The sequence below is a fragment of the Leopardus geoffroyi genome, chromosome E3 (genome assembly GCF_018350155.1).
Source record: "Leopardus geoffroyi isolate Oge1 chromosome E3, O.geoffroyi_Oge1_pat1.0, whole genome shotgun sequence".
NCBI lineage: Eukaryota > Metazoa > Chordata > Mammalia > Carnivora > Felidae > Leopardus > Leopardus geoffroyi.
The window spans coordinates 24,717,698-24,736,737 of record NC_059340.1 but is presented as its reverse complement, the minus strand read 5'-3'; the positions used below and the strand labels follow the sequence as shown (position 1 = coordinate 24,736,737).

The window sequence follows — 19,040 nt, the reverse complement described above, 5'->3', positions numbered from 1 at the left end:
TTTTATTTTGTGGGGGGAAGTGTAAAAGGAGAGGTGGGAGGAGGGAATATGAAGCAGGCTCCACACCCAACGCAGAACCCAATGCGGGGCTCAATCTCATAACCATGAGATCATGGCCTAAGCTGAAATCCAGATTCAGATGCTCAACCAACTGAGCCATCCAGGCGCCCCACACTTCTTGATTTTAAAACTGGCAGTATAACTGTAGTTGTAAAGACAATGTGGTATTGGTGGAAGGATAGACACATAAATCAATAAAACAATACAGGCCTACCACAGGGAGATCTTGTGTTTCAGTTTCAAACCACTGAAGTAAAGCAAATATCACAGTAAAGCTAGTTAGATGAATGTTTTGGTTTCCTAGGACATATAAAAAGTTATATTTACACTCTACTGTAGCCTGTTAAGTGTGCAGTAGCATTATGTCTAAGAAAGCATTGCATATCTTAATTAAAAAATACTTGTTACCAGAGTGCCTAGGTAGCTCAGTCAGTTAAGCATCTGACTTCGGCTCAGGTCATGATCTCACAGTTCATGAATTCAACCCCTGCATCAGGCTCTGTGCTGACAGCTCAGAGCCTGGAGCCTGCTTCAGTTTTTGTATCTCCCTCTCTGTCCCTTCCTCACTCACGCACTTGGTCTCTCTTGTGCGCTCTCTGTCTCTCTCTCGACAATTAATAAATGCTTAAAAAAATACCTGTTAGTGCTAAAAAATGCTGACCATCTTCTGAGCTTTCAGCGAGTCATAATCACTGATCCATATCACCATACAAATAAAATAATGATGAAAAAGTTTGAAATATTGCAAGAAATACCAAAATGTGACATATAGACATGAAATGAGCAAATACTAAATACTGTTGGAAAAATGGTGCCAGTAGACTTGCTTGACTCAAGGTTGCCACAAACCTTCAATTTGTAAGAAACAGTATCTGTAAAATGCAATAAAACAAGTTATACCTGTGGAGAACCCAAAGATCTGCCAAAATATTTTTTTTCAATAGTGGAAGGATAATCTTTTCAACACATGGTGCTGAAAAATTGAACATCAGTAACTAAAACAGTGAAACCTCACTCTTAAACAGAAAATACATCAAAATGGATTACAGATCTAAAAGTAAAATGATAAAACACTTAGGAGAGAGCATAGGAGAAAACCTTTGTAACTTCATAAAGAATTAGTTGAAGAATTCGTAGGCATGATACCATTTCTGAAAAAATGAAAAATTGGACTTCTAATATATAATATTAGTGGTTGCTCTTGGGGTTAAAATTATGCATACATAATTTTTCAGTCAATTTAGAATATTTTACTACTTTATTGTAATGGCAAATGTTTACCAGTGTATAGGTCCCTTTATATTTCTCTCTTCAGTTTGTAGTTTTCACATCTATGTAAGTTGAAAACTATACCAGGAAGTGTTATAATTTACACACATATTTTAAAAAACTTAAGAGAAAACTAACCAGATATTTACCATAGTTCTTGCTTGTAACTTTATTCTTGAAATTCCAACTTTCCTTCTTCTATCATTTTCCTTCTTTCAGAAGAAATTTCTTTAACAATTCTTTAGAGCATGTCTACTAGCATTGAATTCTCTTTCTTTTCCTTCATCTGAGAATGTCTTTAATTCATCTTCATTCCTGAAGATTATTTTCATTTGGTATAAAATTTTGGATTGGCAGTCTTTTCAACATTTAAAAAGTATATGCCACTTTTTTCTGACTTCCTTCGTTTTTGAAAAGAATCTGCATTTGAATCCTTGCTTTTTTATAGGTACTGTATCATTTCTGTCTGGCTGCTTTCAAGATATTTTCTATCTTTATTTGTCAAAACTATTATTACTATATGTCCGAGTGTGGATTTCTTTTGGTTTATTCTGTTAGGGGTTCACTGAGCCTTGTGAATCTGTAAGTTTCTATCTTTCATGAAATTTGAAGAGTTTTCAATAATTATTTCTCAAAGATGTATTGTCCCGGGGCGCCTGGGTGGCTCAGTCGGTTAAGCGTCCAACTTCAGCTCAGGTCATGACCTCACAGTCTGTGAGTTCGAGCCCCGCGTCGGGCTCCGGGCTGACAGCTCAGAGCCTGGAGCCTGCTTCTGATTCTGTGTCTCCCTCTCTCTCTGCCCCTCCCCTGCTCACACTTTGTCTCTCTCTCTCAAAAATAAATAAACATTAAAAAAAAAAAAAAAAAGATGTATTGTCCCATAGGTCATTAAGGATCTATTTAAGTTTTTTCCCATTTTTTCCATCTCTCATTCAGATTAGATAATTTCTACTGATCTGTCTTCATGACTCCTTCCTCTGTTATCTCTCTACAGCTTTTGAGCCATCATATGAGTTGTATTTTTAAGTGCAATTTGAAGTGATCTCCATCTCCTGATTTATCTTGTTTTGAGACAGGTTTTTTTGGGCTCCTGGCTGGCTCAGTTGGTAGAGCCTATGACTCTTGATCTCAGGATTGGTAGAGCATGTGACTCGTGATTTCAGGATTGTAAATTCAAGCCCCAGACTGGGCATGGAGCCTACTTTAAAAAAAAAAAAAACAAAAAAACAAAAAAACAAAAAAAAAAACAGAAAAAAGAAAACTGTGACACAGCTTTTTGAAGTATAAGGCATATATCACACATTTACCCATTTAAAACATACAATTCAGTGGCTTTTAGTGGATTCACAGAGTTGTGCATCCATTACCACAATCAATATTAGAGCATTTTAATCACCAAAAGTAAATCCTGTAACCTTTGGCCATGACTACAATCCTATCCCACCAGGATTAGGAAAACACTAATCTACTTTCTGTCTGTATCGATTTGCCTATTATAAACCTTTTATATAAATAGTTTATAAAGAAATCTTATATGTATAAATTTTATATAAATGGAAATTGTGGGCTATTGTGCCTGGCTTTTTTCATTTAGCATAATGTTTTCAAGGTTCATCTATGTTGTGGTTTGTATCAATACTTCATTCCTTTCCATTGTCAGGTTATAGCCCATTGTATGGATATGCTGCATTCACTTGGTATATCCTTCATCAGTTGATGGACATTTGGGTTGTTTCTGCCTTTTGGCTATTATGCTGTGAACATTCATCTCTAAGTTTTATGTAGACATATGTTTTCATTTCTTTTGGCTATGTACCTAAGAGCGGAATGAATATGTCATGTGGTAACTATGTTTAACGTTTTGGGGGCTACCAAACTGTTATCTAAAGTTGCTATGCCATTTCCTATTCTGATCAGCAGTGTATGAAGGTTCCAGTTTTTCCATAATCTCACCAGCACTTGTTACCTTATGTCTTTTTTATTGTAACTACCTCAGTGGTTGTGAAGTGGTATCTCACTGTGATTTTGATTTGCATTTCCCTTATGATTAATGATTTATATTTATATATATTTTATAATGATTATTTAAAATTGGAGTAAGGTTTATAAAATACCTAAAATTATTTTGAACCTCCAGTATCTATTAAGTAGTTGTGATACCAGTATTTGAAAAACAGTGTTTTTAAATTTAAAATATTGGGATAAGCTTTTATCCCCTCAGGAAGAATTATCAGATATTTCCATTATCCTGAACAATTTATCCTCTTTACAGTTCGAGGGTTTGCTTCAGAAATGGAGTTTGAGAAGTATGTTAAGTATGACTCTGGATCTCATAAAATACTGGCTGCCATCATTTTCGACTGTAACTTCAAAAGCAGCAGTGATCCTCTGCCACTTCAGGTGAGATTGTTTTATTTTGAGTTTTCTAAATACGTAGTTTTCTAGCAGTTGCACTTCTAGTTTCTAGGATTATAATGATTTAATATTACTAACCCTATTTTATAAATGAAGAAACCAATTTTCCCAAGATCAAGCTACCAGTATACAATAGAGCAAGATTATAAATCCAGATCTGAGTAATTTCTATGCTCTTAATTAACTCTTGCACTATGATAAGGAAAAAACTACACACAGAAGGCCTCAGATTCATGGGAAATTTTGACTTCTCAGGCATCCAATCTAGTTCTGCAAAGAGTGGTGAGCAGATACATTTTCAGTAACAAGGAACCACGCCTGGGGAAAAAAATCCTCTTTCTTTGATTGAAACAGAGTTTTACGGGGCACTGGGTGGCTCAGTTGGTTGGGCATCCGACTTCAGCTCAGGTCATGATCTCACGGCTCGTGAGTTTGAGCCCCACACCGGGCTCTGTGCTGACAGCCCAGAGCCTGGAGCCTGCATTGGACTCTATGTCTCCCTCGCTGTCTGCCCTTCCCCCGCTGGTACTCTGTCTCTATCTGTCTCTCAAAAATAAATAAGCATTTAAAAAAACATTAAAAAAAAAAAAAAGAAAGAAACAGATTTTAAGTTCTCTCATAAATCAGTAGAAAAAACTCTAAGGTTCAGCCATATTGATTCAGAACTAGGACAACCACAGGCGCTGAGAAAGGATCTGATTATAGTATAGCCCATGGGAAGGAGAACGAAAAACAGTGCTTTCAACGTGGTGTCTACCTAGCAGATCTTATTAGACATTCTATGCTGGAGGTGATGGAAGTAAATGGTCTATAATACCTAGACATGGAGCCAAATTCTGTGTTTAGAATGCATTTGTGTGTTAGTAGAAGGCAAAAGTAATAAATGCACTGATAGGATAATCAGGATGTTCCATCCTTCCATGACTCCATGCTTCTGTACCAGCTTCCTTCCGTTTACTAAGTCAAAATTATCCATATGCTGATAATGGATTTAGGCTCAATAATACGCATTGGCTCAACATGTGTTAAGTGCCATTTCAAATTATATTCTCATTACTAAATGACTGTGCTTGTGTCCTCAAATATTTGTACTAGATTCCAGGCACCAAAGTTCCCCCAGTTATTTCCTTAGACGTTTGGTCTGTTTTTCCCCAGCTCTGTTGAGGAATAATTGGCATATAATGTTGTGTAAGTTTAAGATGTACAATGTGACTGTTGAAACACACATATATATGTTAGAAAATGATTACCACAGTAAGGTTAGTTAACATATTTGTCACCTCACAAAATAACCATTTTGTGTATGTGATGAGAATATTTAAGACGAACAAGTTCCAGAGATTTAATGTACAGCATGCTCCTTGGTCTGGTTTTAATGGTTTTCTAAACGTACTTTTTGATCTCTGTTGCTGACTTCTTGTATAGCATAAACCTTCTAGTATCTACTAGCTTTTTCCCAGCTTAGCAGACTTTCTTGACAGGATCTTTTATTTATCCACAAGTGCCACAATGATTCATCTGTACCTCAGATATGATCATGTCACTGTTCTAATTAAAAGACTTTGGCAACTTCCCATTGCCTTGGGCTCATATCCAGAGTGCTTTACCCAAGATATATGGCTATCTGTCCTGGTACCTAGATATTGCTCCAATCCCATTTCTCCCACTCCTTTGTATACTGTATAGTATGCACTACGTACCTGCTGGAAGTTCCGTAGATGAACCATATTACTTTTTTGCTTCTGGGTTTTTGGTCATATGATTTCCTCTACCATAGGAGTGCTACTGTGAACTCCCATCCAAACTCTCATTCAGCTTGCACATCCATCCCTTCCTTTTCTGTCCTTTCATTGTAATCTGTGCCAGTTTCTGTTAGTCACAATCTGCATGGGGGCACAGACCTACTGCAGCTATTTCAACAGAAGGATTTTAATATAAGGAAATATTTACACATTTACATTCTAAATTTTAGTCACTCTTGACCAACACTTCAAATGGTCTACCTTGCTTCGTTGTTAAGTTGAGCCATACCCTTCTTGAGCCCTTTAGTTGTCAGGCCATGGTTGTTGCAAAGTGCATATTCACTATTATCAGTGGAAAAATAAGCAAACCAAGAGGTGCCCCAGTGAAACCCCCACATTTCAGAAATACCTCTTTCTGCTTTCATTGTATAACAGCAACCCTAGCCCTGCTCACTCTGATGTAATAACTTGTTTATATGCTGGTACACTAGTGTGAGCGGCTGAGTATTATTGGTGGTAATCATATGAGTCTTAGTGAAAGTTCTAAGTGTTTCTCCTACCCCAGAAAACAAGCCTTTAATGCAGCAGAGCATGGAATTGTGATGATGGAAAGTGTGAATTCCACAGGAAGGTCTCTGGGAGTAATGATAAGAAGAGCCGATTCTACATCTAAGCCTTGATTCCTATAGGAATCTAGCTTCCAGGACACAGAGTCATTTGTATTACATATGTATATCTAGTGGGATAAAAATTTGAATCATTTGTATTAATGGATTTCACTATGAATTTCCTGCTTGGGTTACCACCCATTGTAATGCTATGTTTCTCTCCTCTCTTTAGTTTTCACTTTACCACCAGCAATTTCATTCCATGTTTATAAAGAGAGCACTAAAAATTGGAAGTTGATGTTGTTACGTATATCCGTGATTTTGGTTTTAACTACGTATCTATTAATAACTGCAAACTCACATTATGACCTGCCCACCAGAGAATTTGATTTGAGTCAGTATGGTCGAACAATTGTGCCTTACTCAATTTCAGGGAATTCTGATTTGGCTCTGAATCTCATAAATCATCTTAAGATTTTTCTAAAACGTAAGAATCAAGAATTTTGGGAAGTACCGTAGGTAAGAGGTAAGACCCATAGGAAAAAAAGTGCTGCTATATGAAGACCTATTTGCATTGTTTATAAAGAAGGGACTTAACTAGTTGGTATTTAGCTACCCATTTCTTTCTTTCCCTACTAATCACCAGTATCTTAGAGGCAGCTAAATCAGACGCGAAAAAAAGTACACTTCAAGACAACTGGCCACAAAAGTTAATAATTAATGGAGGCATTTTGGCTATAGGTTGTCTTTCAGATACCTTTAAGAGGATGAGTAAAAAGGCCAAAATACTATATTCCTGTGAAATTTAGCTGAATTTTTATTTTGACCAAAATACAGAAATGTTTCTCTAATCTCTCAAGGTAAAATGTTGATTCCAACATCTGAAGGTTATCCTTCAAGCTACTGAATTCATCTTTTAAAAACAGGTGGCTGAAGATTTAGAAGACTGGCTCCTCAGAACTAATTTCTTGAAGGTAGTATAAATAATTATACTTAATTTGTTTAATGCTTACCTTTGGTAAAAACCATAATAAACACTCTATATTATCTTTCTTAATAGTAAAAGCAACCCTTTTATGTAGCTTGTTATCTATTCCTATGTAGCACATTACTCCAAAAGTTAGTAAATGGAAAATTTTAATTTTTTGGTATGATGGAATAAACTCCTTTTCCCACAAAAGCAACAAAAATACTTGGAAAACAACTTTTTAAAATCAGCCAATTAAGAGCACTGGAAATTAACCAAAAGCACAGAACAAACTTAAAAAGAGTCTATTAAAAAACAATAACAAAAACAAAAACAAAACAAACAAACAAAAAAGTACCAAACCTCTATAAAAACAGTAGTAAAGGTCTGTGGCATTTTAACTTAGAACTGTCCCTATCACACTCCCTCCTCAGCTCATGGTAGCTATAAAAGTCTTGAAGTTGATTAAAAGAACTGATCCATTTAGAGCTGTGTTAAAAGCCCCATCCCTAGACACTGTCAATACTTTGACTAAAATAGCAGGTCCCTGAAAAACTCCATTCCCAGGCAATTATTGCTATTGAATTTGAATCGGGACTTAGCTTTTTGGAAAAAGCCCTATCGCCAGGGCATTAATAAAAACAATAGCAGTCTGCTGGCAACATCATTACATTTGGCTAAGGTTGTGATTTCAGTTGAGCCAAATAAGAGCCTGGCCAGAAATTAATTTTGAAGGAACACCTAGAGAGCTAGATAACCAAAGTGAACTTTGAAAAGTTCTGACAATTCCTGAGGATATTAAAGGCTCAGAATAGTAGTGAGTATGACCAGAAATGACCTAGGAGAGAAGACTCCAGTCAGAAACCTCTAGTTGATGTTGAGATCCTGTCAAGCAAGAAATTAAAAGTTGAGGCTGTAAAGGATCTTAAATTTGAAGGTGTGCCTTCATTCACAGATCCTTTTGACAAAGAATGGAAGACTTACTGACTCTAGGCATGTAAAAAATTCTTTTAGCTGATTACTAAATTATACTGACCCAGGGATGACTTCTAAGAACCAGTTTTAAAAATAAAAGCCAGATTGTTTTTAAGCCTGTCAAAGAAATAAGTGGCTGTACCCGGTAGAGGAATCAGAATCTACAGAATTAGTCCACATAAGTCACTAACCAAATGAACAGCAACAAGTTAGGGGGAAAAAAAAAGACAGGAACAGCAAACAAGGGATGGGGAGGGGAGTTCAGATACCAGTTCAATTCAGTTACACTATTTATCTTAAATGTCTAGTTTCCACAACAACAACAGTAACAGAAAGATAATTATGGGCTGAATTGTGTCCCTTGAAAATGTATAAATTGAAGGCCTACCCCCAGTGCATCAGAATGTGGCTATAGTTGGATGTAGGTTCTTTAAAGAAGTAATAAAGCTAAACTTACTTAGGTCATTAGGGTGGGCCCTAATCTAATATGACTGGTATCTTTATAAGAAAAGATTAGGAGGTGCCTGGGTGGCTCAGTTAGTTAAGCGTCCAACTCTAGATTTCAGCTCACGTAATGATCTAGCCCTGCATCGGGGCTGTGCTGTCAGCACAGAGCCTGCTTGGGATTCTCTCTCTCCCTTTCTCTGTCCCTTCCCTGCTCACGCATTCATACATGCACATGTATCCATACATTCTGTGTCTCAAAATAAATAAACTTTAAAAAAGAAAAGAAAAGGGGATTAGGACACAGCCATGCATACTCAGAGGAAAGACCATGTGAGGACAGGGAGAAAACAGCCATCTACAAACCAAGGAGAAAAAGCTTTCAGAAGAAACCAACCTTGCTGACACCTTGACTTGGACTTCTAGCCTCTAGAACTGTGGGGAAAAAAATTTGTGTTATTTAAGCCACCCATTCTGTGGTACTTCCTTATGGCAGCCCCAGAAAACTAATACAGGAAGAAACGTATCATATGACCCATACACAGGGAGAAAAAAAGCCAGATATTAAACTTAGTAGACAAAGACTTTAAATCAGTTATTACAAATAGTTTCAGAGTACTAAAGGAAATATGTTTAAAGAATTAAATTATAGTAACTATGTCTCCACAAAGAGAATATTAATAAAGAAGCAAATCATTTTTAAAGTTTATTTATTTTATTTATTTTGAGAGAGAGGGAGAAAGCGAGGGGTGGGGAAGGGGGAGAGAGAATCCCAAGCAGGCTCCACGCTGTCAGTGCAAATGTGGGGATTAATCTCACAAATTGTGAAATCATGACCTGAGCTGAAATCAAGAGTCAGACACTTAACCAACTGAGCCATCCAGGCGCCCCAAGAAACAAATAATTTTTAAAAAATAAATGGAGATTTCAGGGGCACCTGGGTGGCTCAGTCGGTTGAGCATCCGACTTTGGCTCAGGTCATGATCTCACGGTTCGTGAGTTCAAGCCCTGAGTCAGGCTCTGTGCTGACAGCTCAGAGCCTAGAGCCTGCTTTGGATTCTATGTCTCCCTCTCTCTCTGCTCATCCCCTGCTCACACTCTGTCTCTCTCTCAAAAATAAAGATTTTTAAAAAATTTTTTTTAGTAAATAAAAATAAATGGAGATTTTGTACTTGAAAAGCATGACTGAGAGAAAAATAAGTGGAAGGAAGATGGAGTAGGACTCTGTTCCACATTTTCAACTAGACACTGTCCACATCTAAATCAGCAAACCAGAGAGCAATCCAAAGACTGGCAGAACAAACTCCACAACTAAATAGAAGAAGCTTGCATCTGAAAGGTTAGGAAAGTCAGAACAGCAGAGGGAAACTGCCCGCAACAGGGAGGGAACTGCAACAGTAGAAAGGTCAGAGAAAGGGGCCCTCACACGGGGAAGACTGATCTAATGTCTAGTCTAAAGGCTAATTTAAATATCTGGCTTTAAAAACCATAGGGACTGAATTCCATGAGTTTACAAAAACAGTGGTACTTGGAGCCTGGAACTTTAAAAAGTGTGTTGACTAAGCACTGGGTGAGCCAGAATGGTGAGTGATAGCTCAGTCGCAGTCCTTAAAGACAGAAGCTTGCATGGAAAGGCAACAGGCAACACAAATATGTCAGTTTATCCAATGCTGGGGGCAAATGGGAGACAGTAAATGTTGATTGTGGAGGGTGTTGGAGGACTTCAAAAATGAAGCATCTGACAGGCACTCTTTTTACCCCTATACCCCAGCGTAAACACAGAGCCACCTGAGAGAGTCAGGAGCTACATAGACTTTTCCTACCAAACCTGCTAGCAGTGCACCATGCCCACAAGTTCTGAGGATTAGCCCACTCCAGGCCTCCTGGCCTAGGCCCTGGGCTCAAGGCAGAATTTTGTAAAGCCATGCATGTGACCAGGTGCCGGGTGCACAGTTTCCACAGCACTTAACACACATCCACCACAGCACCCAGCCATGTGCCCCCAGCCACTGACACATGCCACATACCCCCAGGTGCCAGCACGTCAGGCCCAGTCATGCCCAGCCTCTGACCTGGAAGCCCCAGCACACAGTCCCCAGCTGCCACAGCACTTCAGAGGATCCAGTGTAGGACTAGTGGCCCAACAGAAATTTTGCTAATCCTGTTGATTTGCTCTCAAGTTCTCCAGCTAGCATACCCCCTCACAGCTGGCCTCCCTGGGTCCCACTAACACCACAGTGAGCAAGCACAGCCCACAACATGCAGAGAGTCTGTGCAGACAATTGCACTAAAAGAAAAGTGACTCATATACAACAGGGTGTAAGCAAGACAGGATACTCTCATCAAGTGCCAGGTTCTGGCAAACGAGGGACTGCAAGGCACTCCAGGACCTCTTCTTCATAAAGTGACGATTTTCAAGAGAAGAAGACACAGATGACTTTCTTAACACAGAGAAATAGACACCAAGAAGCCGACAAAATGAAGGGACAGAGAAATTTATCCCAAATAAAAGAAGAGGACAAGGCCGCAGCCACAGATCTAAAGGAAACAGATATAACGAACATGCCTGAAAGAGAATTTAAAGCAGTGATCATAAGGATACTCACTGGACTTGAGAAAAGAGTGGAAAACATGAGTGAGACTCTTATCACAGAGATAAGGAGTAACAGCAGAGAAAGAGTGCACAAGAAATGAAATGAGAAACATGCTTGATGGAATGAACAGCAGGATGGAAGAATAGAGGAAAAATTAGTGACCTAGAAGACACGGTAATAGTAATCAAGCTGAACTAAAAAGAGAAAAGGGAATTATACAACATGAGAATAGAGACCTCAATGACTCCATCAAACATAATAGCATTCACATTATAGGAGTCTCAGAAGAGGAAGAGAGAGAAAGGAGGGCAGAAAATTTGTTTGAGGAAATAATACCTGAAAACTTCCCTAATCTGGGGAAGGAAACAGATATCCAGATCCAGGAGGCACAGAAAACTCCAACAAAATCAACAAAAGCAGACCCACACCAACACATGTTGTAATTAAATTTACAAAGTATAGTGATAAAGAAAAAACCTTAAAAGCAGAAAGACAAAGGAACTCATTAACTTACAAAGGAAAGCCCATTAGGCTAGCAGGAGAGTTTTGCAACAGAAAACTTTGCAATCCAGAAGGAGTGCCATGATATATTCAAAGTGCTGATAGGGAAAAATCTGTGGCCAAGATACTCTATCCAGCAAGGCTATCATTCAGAATAGAAGGAGAAACATAGAGTTTACCAGACAAACAAAAACTAAAGGAGCTCTTAACCACTCAACCAGCCCTATGAGAAATATTAAAGGGGACTCTTTGAGTGAAGAGACCAAAAGTGACAAAGACAAGAAGGGATCAGAAGCAATGACAAAACAAGTAATAAAATGACAATAAATATGTATCTATCAATAATTTAAGTGTAAATGGACTAAATGCTCTAATCAAAGACATAAGATGTCAGAATTGATTTAAAAAAAAAAGAAAAAGAAAACAAGGGGCAGTTGGGTGGCTCAGTCAGTTAAGTGTCTGACTTCCACTTAGGTCATGATCTCACAGTTCATGAGTTTAAGCCCCGCGTCGGGCTCTGTGCTGACAGCTCAGAGCCTGGAGCCTGCTTCAGATTCTGTGTCTCCCTCTCTCTCTGTTCCTCCCCTGCTCACACCCTGTCTCACTCTCTCTCAAAAATAAATAGACATTAAAAAAAATTTTAATAAAAACAGAAAAAAAAGAAAACAAGAGCCATCTATATGCTGCCTACAAGAGACTCATTTTAGACCTCAAGACACCTGCAGATGGAAAGTGAGGGGTGGAAAAACATTTATTACACAAATGGACATCAAAGGAAAGCCAGAGAAGCAATATTTATATCAGATACACTACACTTTAAAACAAAGACTAAGGGTGCCTAGGTGGCTCAGTCCGTTAAGCGTCCAACTTCAGCTCAGGTCATGATCTCGCAGTTTGTGAGTTCGAACTCTGCATCAGGCTCTGTGCTGACAGTCCAGAGCCTGGAGCCTGCTTCAAATGCTGTGTCTTCCTCTCTCTCTGCCCCTTCTCCACTCATGCTCTCTCCCCCCTCATGCTCGCTCTCTTTCTGTCTCTCTCTCTCTCTGTCTCTGTCTCTCTCAAAAATAAACAAACATTAAAAAGACTATAAAAAGAGACAAAAAAAGGGCATTATATAATCATAAAGGGAACAATCCAACAAGAAGATATAACAATTCTAAATATTTATGTACCAAATTTGAAAGCACCCAAATATATAAAACAATAACAAAGGAACTTATTGATAATACGATAATAGTAGGGGACTATAACACCCCAATTATATCAATGGACATATCATCTAAACAGAAAATAAACAAGGAAACAATGGCTTTGAGTGACACATTGGAGGGGCACCTGGGTGGCTCAGTTGGTTGAGCATCCAACTTTGGCTCAAGTCACGATCTTTTAGTTCATAGATTCATGCCCCACGTTGGGCTCTGTGCTGACAGCTCAGAGCCTGGAGCCTGCTTCGGATCTGTCTCCCTCTCTCTCTGCCCGTCCCCTGCTCTCACTCTGTCTCTGTCTCTCTCTCAAAAATAAATAAAAACATTTAAAAAAATTAATGACACATTGGACCAGATGGACTTAACAGATATATTCAGAATATTCCATCCTAAAACAGCAGAATACACATTCTTTATGAGTGCACATGAACATTCTCTGGAATAGATCACATATTAGGTCACAGCAGGTCTCAACAAATACAAGAAGACTGAAATTATACCATTCATATTTTTATTTTTTTTTTTTAATGTTTATTATTTTTGAGATAGAGACAGACAGAGCGCAAGCAGGGAAGGGGCAGAGAGAGAGGGAGACACAGAATCCAAAGCAGGCTCCAGGCTCTGAGCTGTCAGCACAGAGCCTGATGCGGGGCTCGAACTCACAGACCGTGAGATCATAGTCGGCCGCCCAACCAACTGAGCCACCCAGGCGCCCCACCATTCATATTTTCTGACCACAACGTTATGAAACTAGAAGTCAACCACAAAAAAAAAAAAAATCTGGAAAGACCACAAATGCATGGAGGTTAAAGAACTTGCTACTATACAATGAATGGGTCAACCAGAAGATAAAAGAAGAAATTAAAAAAGTGCATGGAAAGAAATGAAAATGAGAACACGATAGTTCAAAACCTTTGGGATGCAACAAAAACAATCCTAAGTGGGAAGTATACAGCAATATAGGCCTACTTCAAGAAGTAAGAAAAATCTCAAACAACCTAGCCTTACATCTAAAGGAGCTGGACAAAGAATGACAAATCAAGCCTAATACCAGCAGAAGGAAAGAAATGATAAATATTAGCACAGAAATAAATTATATAGAAGCTAAAAGAAAAAAACAGAATAGGTCAATGAAACCAGGAGCTGGTTCTTTGAAGTTTTTAATGAAATTGATAAACCCCTAGCCAGACTTATCAAGAAGAAAAAGAGAGAGTACTCAAATAAATAAAATCACAAATGGGAGGGGAGAAATAACAACCAAAACTACAGAAATACTAGCAACCTTAAGAGAATATTATGAAAAACTATATGCCAACAAATTTGACAACCTGGAAGAAATGGATAAATTTCTACAAACGTATAAATTACCAAAATTGAAACAGGAAGAAATGGAAAATGTGAACAACAAAGAAATTGAATCAGTAATCAAAAAACTCCCAACAAACAAAAGTTCAGGGCCAGAAGGCTTCACAGGGGAATTCTACCAAACATTTAAAGAATAGGTAATACCCATTCTTCTCAAACTATTCCAAAAAATAGAAGAGGAAGGAAAACTTCCAAACTCAATGTATAAGACCAACATTACCCAGTACTGGATGAAGGCACCACGAAAAAAGAGAACTACAGGCCAATATCCCTGATGAACATAGATGCAAACATCCTCAACAAAATACTAGCAAACTGAATCCAACAATATATTTAAAAAATCATTCACCACAATCAGGTGAGATTTATTCCAGAGTTGCCAAGGTGGTTCAGCGTGATACACCACACAAATAAGAAAAAAGATAAGAACCATATGATCATTTCAGTAGATGCAGAAAAAGCATTTGACAAAGTACAACATCATTCATGATAAAAACAACAACAATAACAACAACAAAATAGGGTTATAGAGAACATACCCCAAAATAATAAAGGTCATCTATGAAAACCTCACAGTTAACATCATCCTAAATAGGTAAAAATGGAAAGCTTTATCTCTATGGTCAGGAACAAGACAGGGATGTCCACTCTTACTACCTTTATTCAACATAGTACTGGAAGTCCTAGCCATAGCAATCAGACAACAAAAGAAATAAAAAGCTACCAAATCAGTAAGTAAGAAGTAAAACTCTCACTATTGGCAGATGACTTGATACTATATATAGAAAACCTGAAAGACTCCACAAGAAAACTGCACAAGTCTGCACAGATCTGATGTACAAATTCAGTAAAGTTGTAGGATACAAAATCAATGTACAGAAATCTGTTGCATTTCTATACATTAATAATGAAGTAGCAGAAAAAGAAATCAAGGAATCAATCAGATTTATGACTGCACCAAAACCAATAAGTTGCCTAAGAATAAATGTAACCAAGATGTGCAAAACCTGTACTCTGAAAAGTATAAAACACTGGTGAAAGAAATTGACGACACAGAAATGGAAAGACATTCCATATTCATGTATTGGAAGAACAAATATTAAAACACCTATACTACCAAAAGCAGGCTGCCCATTTAATGCAACCCCTATCAAAATATCAACAGTATTTATCACAGAGCTAGAACAATCTGAAAATTTGTATGGAATAACACAAGACCCCAAATATCCAAAGCAATCTTGAAAAAGCAAAGCAAAGTTGGAGGCATCACAATTCTGGACTTCAGGTTATATTGCAAAGCTATCATAATCAAAACAGTATGGTAGTGGCACAAAATAGATCAGTGGAACAGAATAGAAAACCCAGAAATGGACCACAACTATCTGGTCAATGAATCTTTGACAACTTTGACAAAGCAGGAAAGATTATTCATGGGAAAAAAGGTCTTTAACAAATGGTGTTGGGGAAACTGGACAGCATCATGCAAAAGAATGAAACTGGACCACTTTCTTACACCAAACACAAGAATAAATTTAAAATGGGTTAAAGACCTAAATGTGAGATATAAAAGCATAAAAGTCCTAGAGGAGGGGTGCCTGGGTGGCTTAGTTAGCTGATCGAACAACTCTTGATTTTGGCTCAGATCATGATGCCAGGGTTGTGCAGTTGAGCCCTGTGTTGAGCTTTGTTCTCAGTGTAGAGCCTCCTTGAGATTCTCCCGCACTCTCTCTCCCCCCTCCCCCCGCCCCTCTCCCCTGCTTGCTCTCTCTCTTTAAAATAAAATAAATTTTAAAAAAGTAAAAAAAATTCTAGAGGAGAACACTTCCATACAACACCTAGTGCTCATCACAACAAATGCATTCCTAATCCCCATCACCTATATCACCCATGCCCCCACTCACCCCTCTGGTAACCATAAGCTTGTTCTCTATAGTTAACAGTCTGTTTTATGGTTTGCTTCTCTCTCTTTGTTCCCCCCATACGTTCATCTGTTTTGTTTCTTAAACTCCACATATGTGTGAAATCATATGGTATTTGTCTTTCACTGACTGACTTACTTCACTTAACATAAGACTCTCTAGCTCTATCCACGTTGCTGCAAATGGCAAGACTTCATTATTTTTTATGGTAAGTAATATTCCATTGTATATACATACCACATCTTTATCCACTCATCAGTCAACGGACATTTGGGCTCTTTCCATAATTTGACTGTTGTTGATAATGCTGCTATAAACATTGGAGTGCACGTATCCCTTCAAATCAGTATTTTTGTATCCTTTGGGTAAATACCTAGTAGTGCAATTGCACTGTATGTTAACTAGCTGGAATTTAAATAAAAACTTAGGGAAGAGCACTTAGGTGGTTCAGTTGGTTAAGTGTCCAAATCTTGATTTCTGCTCAGGTCATGATCTCATGGTTCGTGGGACTGAGCCCCATATCAGGTGCTGCAGAGACAACACAGAGCTCGATTGGGATTCTCTCTCTCCCTCTCTCTTTCTGCCCCTCCCCCATCTTTCTCTCTTTCTCTCAAAATGAATAAATAAACATTTTTTTTCAAAAGTGGGGAAAAAATTATTCACCATGATAGAGTAGGATTTATTCCTGGGTTGTGAGGATGGTTCAATATTCAAAAATCAACCAACATGATACATCATATTAATAAAAGAAAAGAATCATGTGATCATTTCAATAGATGCAGAAAAGGCATTGGACAAAGTACAACATCCATTCTTGATAAAAACCCTCAACAAAGTAGGGTTAGAGATAATATACCTCAACATAAAAAAAGGCCATATATAAAAAACCCACAGCTACTATCATTGTCAATGTGGAAAAACTGGAAGTTCTAGTCTGTAAGATAAAATATGATCAGGAAGAAGAGAAGGATGGTCAGGAAGAAGACAAGGATGTCCACTGTTACCTTTTTTATTCAACACAGTACTAGAAGTCCTAGCATCAGCAATCGGATAACAAAAAGAAATAAAAGGCATCCAAATCTGCAAAGAAGTAAAACTTTCACTATTTGCAAATGACATGATACTCTATATAGAAAACCCCCAAAAGACCACCAAAAAACTGCTAGAACTTTTATATGAATTCAGTAAGGTTACAGGATACAAAATCAACATATAGAAATTTATTTTATTTCTATATACCAATAATGAAACAGCAGAAAGAGAAATTAAGGAATCAATCCCATTTACAACTGGGAGGAAAACAATAAGATAACTAGGCATAAACCTAACCAAAGAGGTGAAAGACCTGTGCTCTGAAAGCTATAAAACACTGATGAAAGAAATTGAAGATGACACAAAGAAATGGAAAGACATCCCATGCTCATGGATTGGAAGAACAAATATTATTAAAATGTCCATACTACCCAAAGCAGTCTACACATTTAATACAATCCCTATCAAAATACCACCAGCATTTGTCACAGAACTTGAACAATCCTAAAATAGGTGTGGATGCATCAAAGACTCCAAATAGTCAAAGAAATCTTGAAATTGTTTTCTTAATTTTATTTTCTGCTGCTCCCTGCTAGTATATAGAAATCCAAATGATTTTTTGTTTATATTCAAAATACTATGACTTTTTGGTCTTATATCCTGTGCACTTAATTAGCTCATTTATTACTTCTGGTAGTTTCTTGTGTATTCCTTAAGATGTATTTCTATGGAGGATTATGTTGTTTGTAAATACCCTTACTTCATCCTTTCAAAATCAAACCTTCTTTTATTTTTTATTTTCTACATCTTTATTTTACTGACTAGAACTTCCAGTACAATATTGAAGAGTAGTGATGAGAGTAAACATCTTTGCCTTGTTCCCAGTCTTAAGAGGAAGGCAATCCATTAAGTATGAGTTTTAGCTGTAAGTTTTTCATAGATTTTCTATCAGCTTGAGGGAGGTCCATTCTATTTCTAGTTTGTCAAGAGTTTTTGTCATGAATGGGATAAAGTTCTTTTTCTGTGTCTTTGAGTATCATATGGAAGTTTTGTGCTTTATTCTTCTAATATGGTATAAAAGTTAATTGATTTTCTGATGTTAAACCATATTACTTAAAAGGACTCTGATTAGTTAATCTGATTTTATTTTCTTTGCAAATAGCCTATTCCTCTGAAAACTTCTACCTTCTATCATTATCTTCTGGTGTTGTGTAATTTTACCATCAACTATCCAGGGATGGATTCCCCCACCCCTTAATTCACTTGATGGCAATTTCAACCCAAAGTCTCTAGTCCTCATTTAGTGCTAGAAAATAATCTGTCATTTCATTTATCACTTTTCCTCCATCTCTTCTGTTTTCTCCTTCTTGAACTCTTACTACTTGCTGTACTTTCTATACTGATATAATACTGAAGAAGACAGGTTCCTGGTTTCATAGGACTTATATTCTAAGGGCTGGGACAGGTGAGAAAAAAATGAAACACAGTAGTTTCATGTAGAAATAAAACAATAAGCAGGATAAATGAGATAATAAGATAGAGTAACTTAGCCCACCTCCAATAGAACATATATAGAGGACATCTCTCCAGAGTGGTATTGGATCTGATGACTAAAAGAATGAGATTAACTAACCAGTGAAGAGCTAGATGAATGATATTTCAGACTGATGGAAGAGCAAGAACAAATGCCTCAAATTAGGGAAGGACCATATGTGTTTAAAGAACAGAATGGAGGCTTGTATGGGTGGTATAAGATAGAAATAAACCTGTACAACACTTTTATTAAATATCCTAAATACCTTTTCACAAGACCACAACAGCAGCATTTCATTTAAAGCTTCTCTGAGATTTTGTCTCTTAGGGCCACAATTTTTTTTTCCTCAGGCTTATGGACCACCACCACCCAGTCATCTTTCCTTCTTACAAAAAGTCAAGAAAATTTCA

The 19,040-nt window shown here is 37.5% G+C and overlaps 1 protein-coding gene across 1 annotated transcript in view; it reads left to right on the top strand.

Moving 5' to 3' along the window:
- LOC123589299 (phospholipid-transporting ATPase ABCA3-like) overlaps positions 1 to 19,040 on the top strand; it is a 70,478-nt gene that overhangs the window by 31,732 nt on the left and 19,706 nt on the right. The window contains exon 3 of the mRNA XM_045461209.1: positions 3,602 to 3,729. Within this exon, the coding sequence (XP_045317165.1) occupies positions 3,622 to 3,729 (108 nt within the window). The 5' untranslated portion in view covers positions 3,602 to 3,621. The remainder of the gene's footprint in view (positions 1 to 3,601; positions 3,730 to 19,040) is intronic.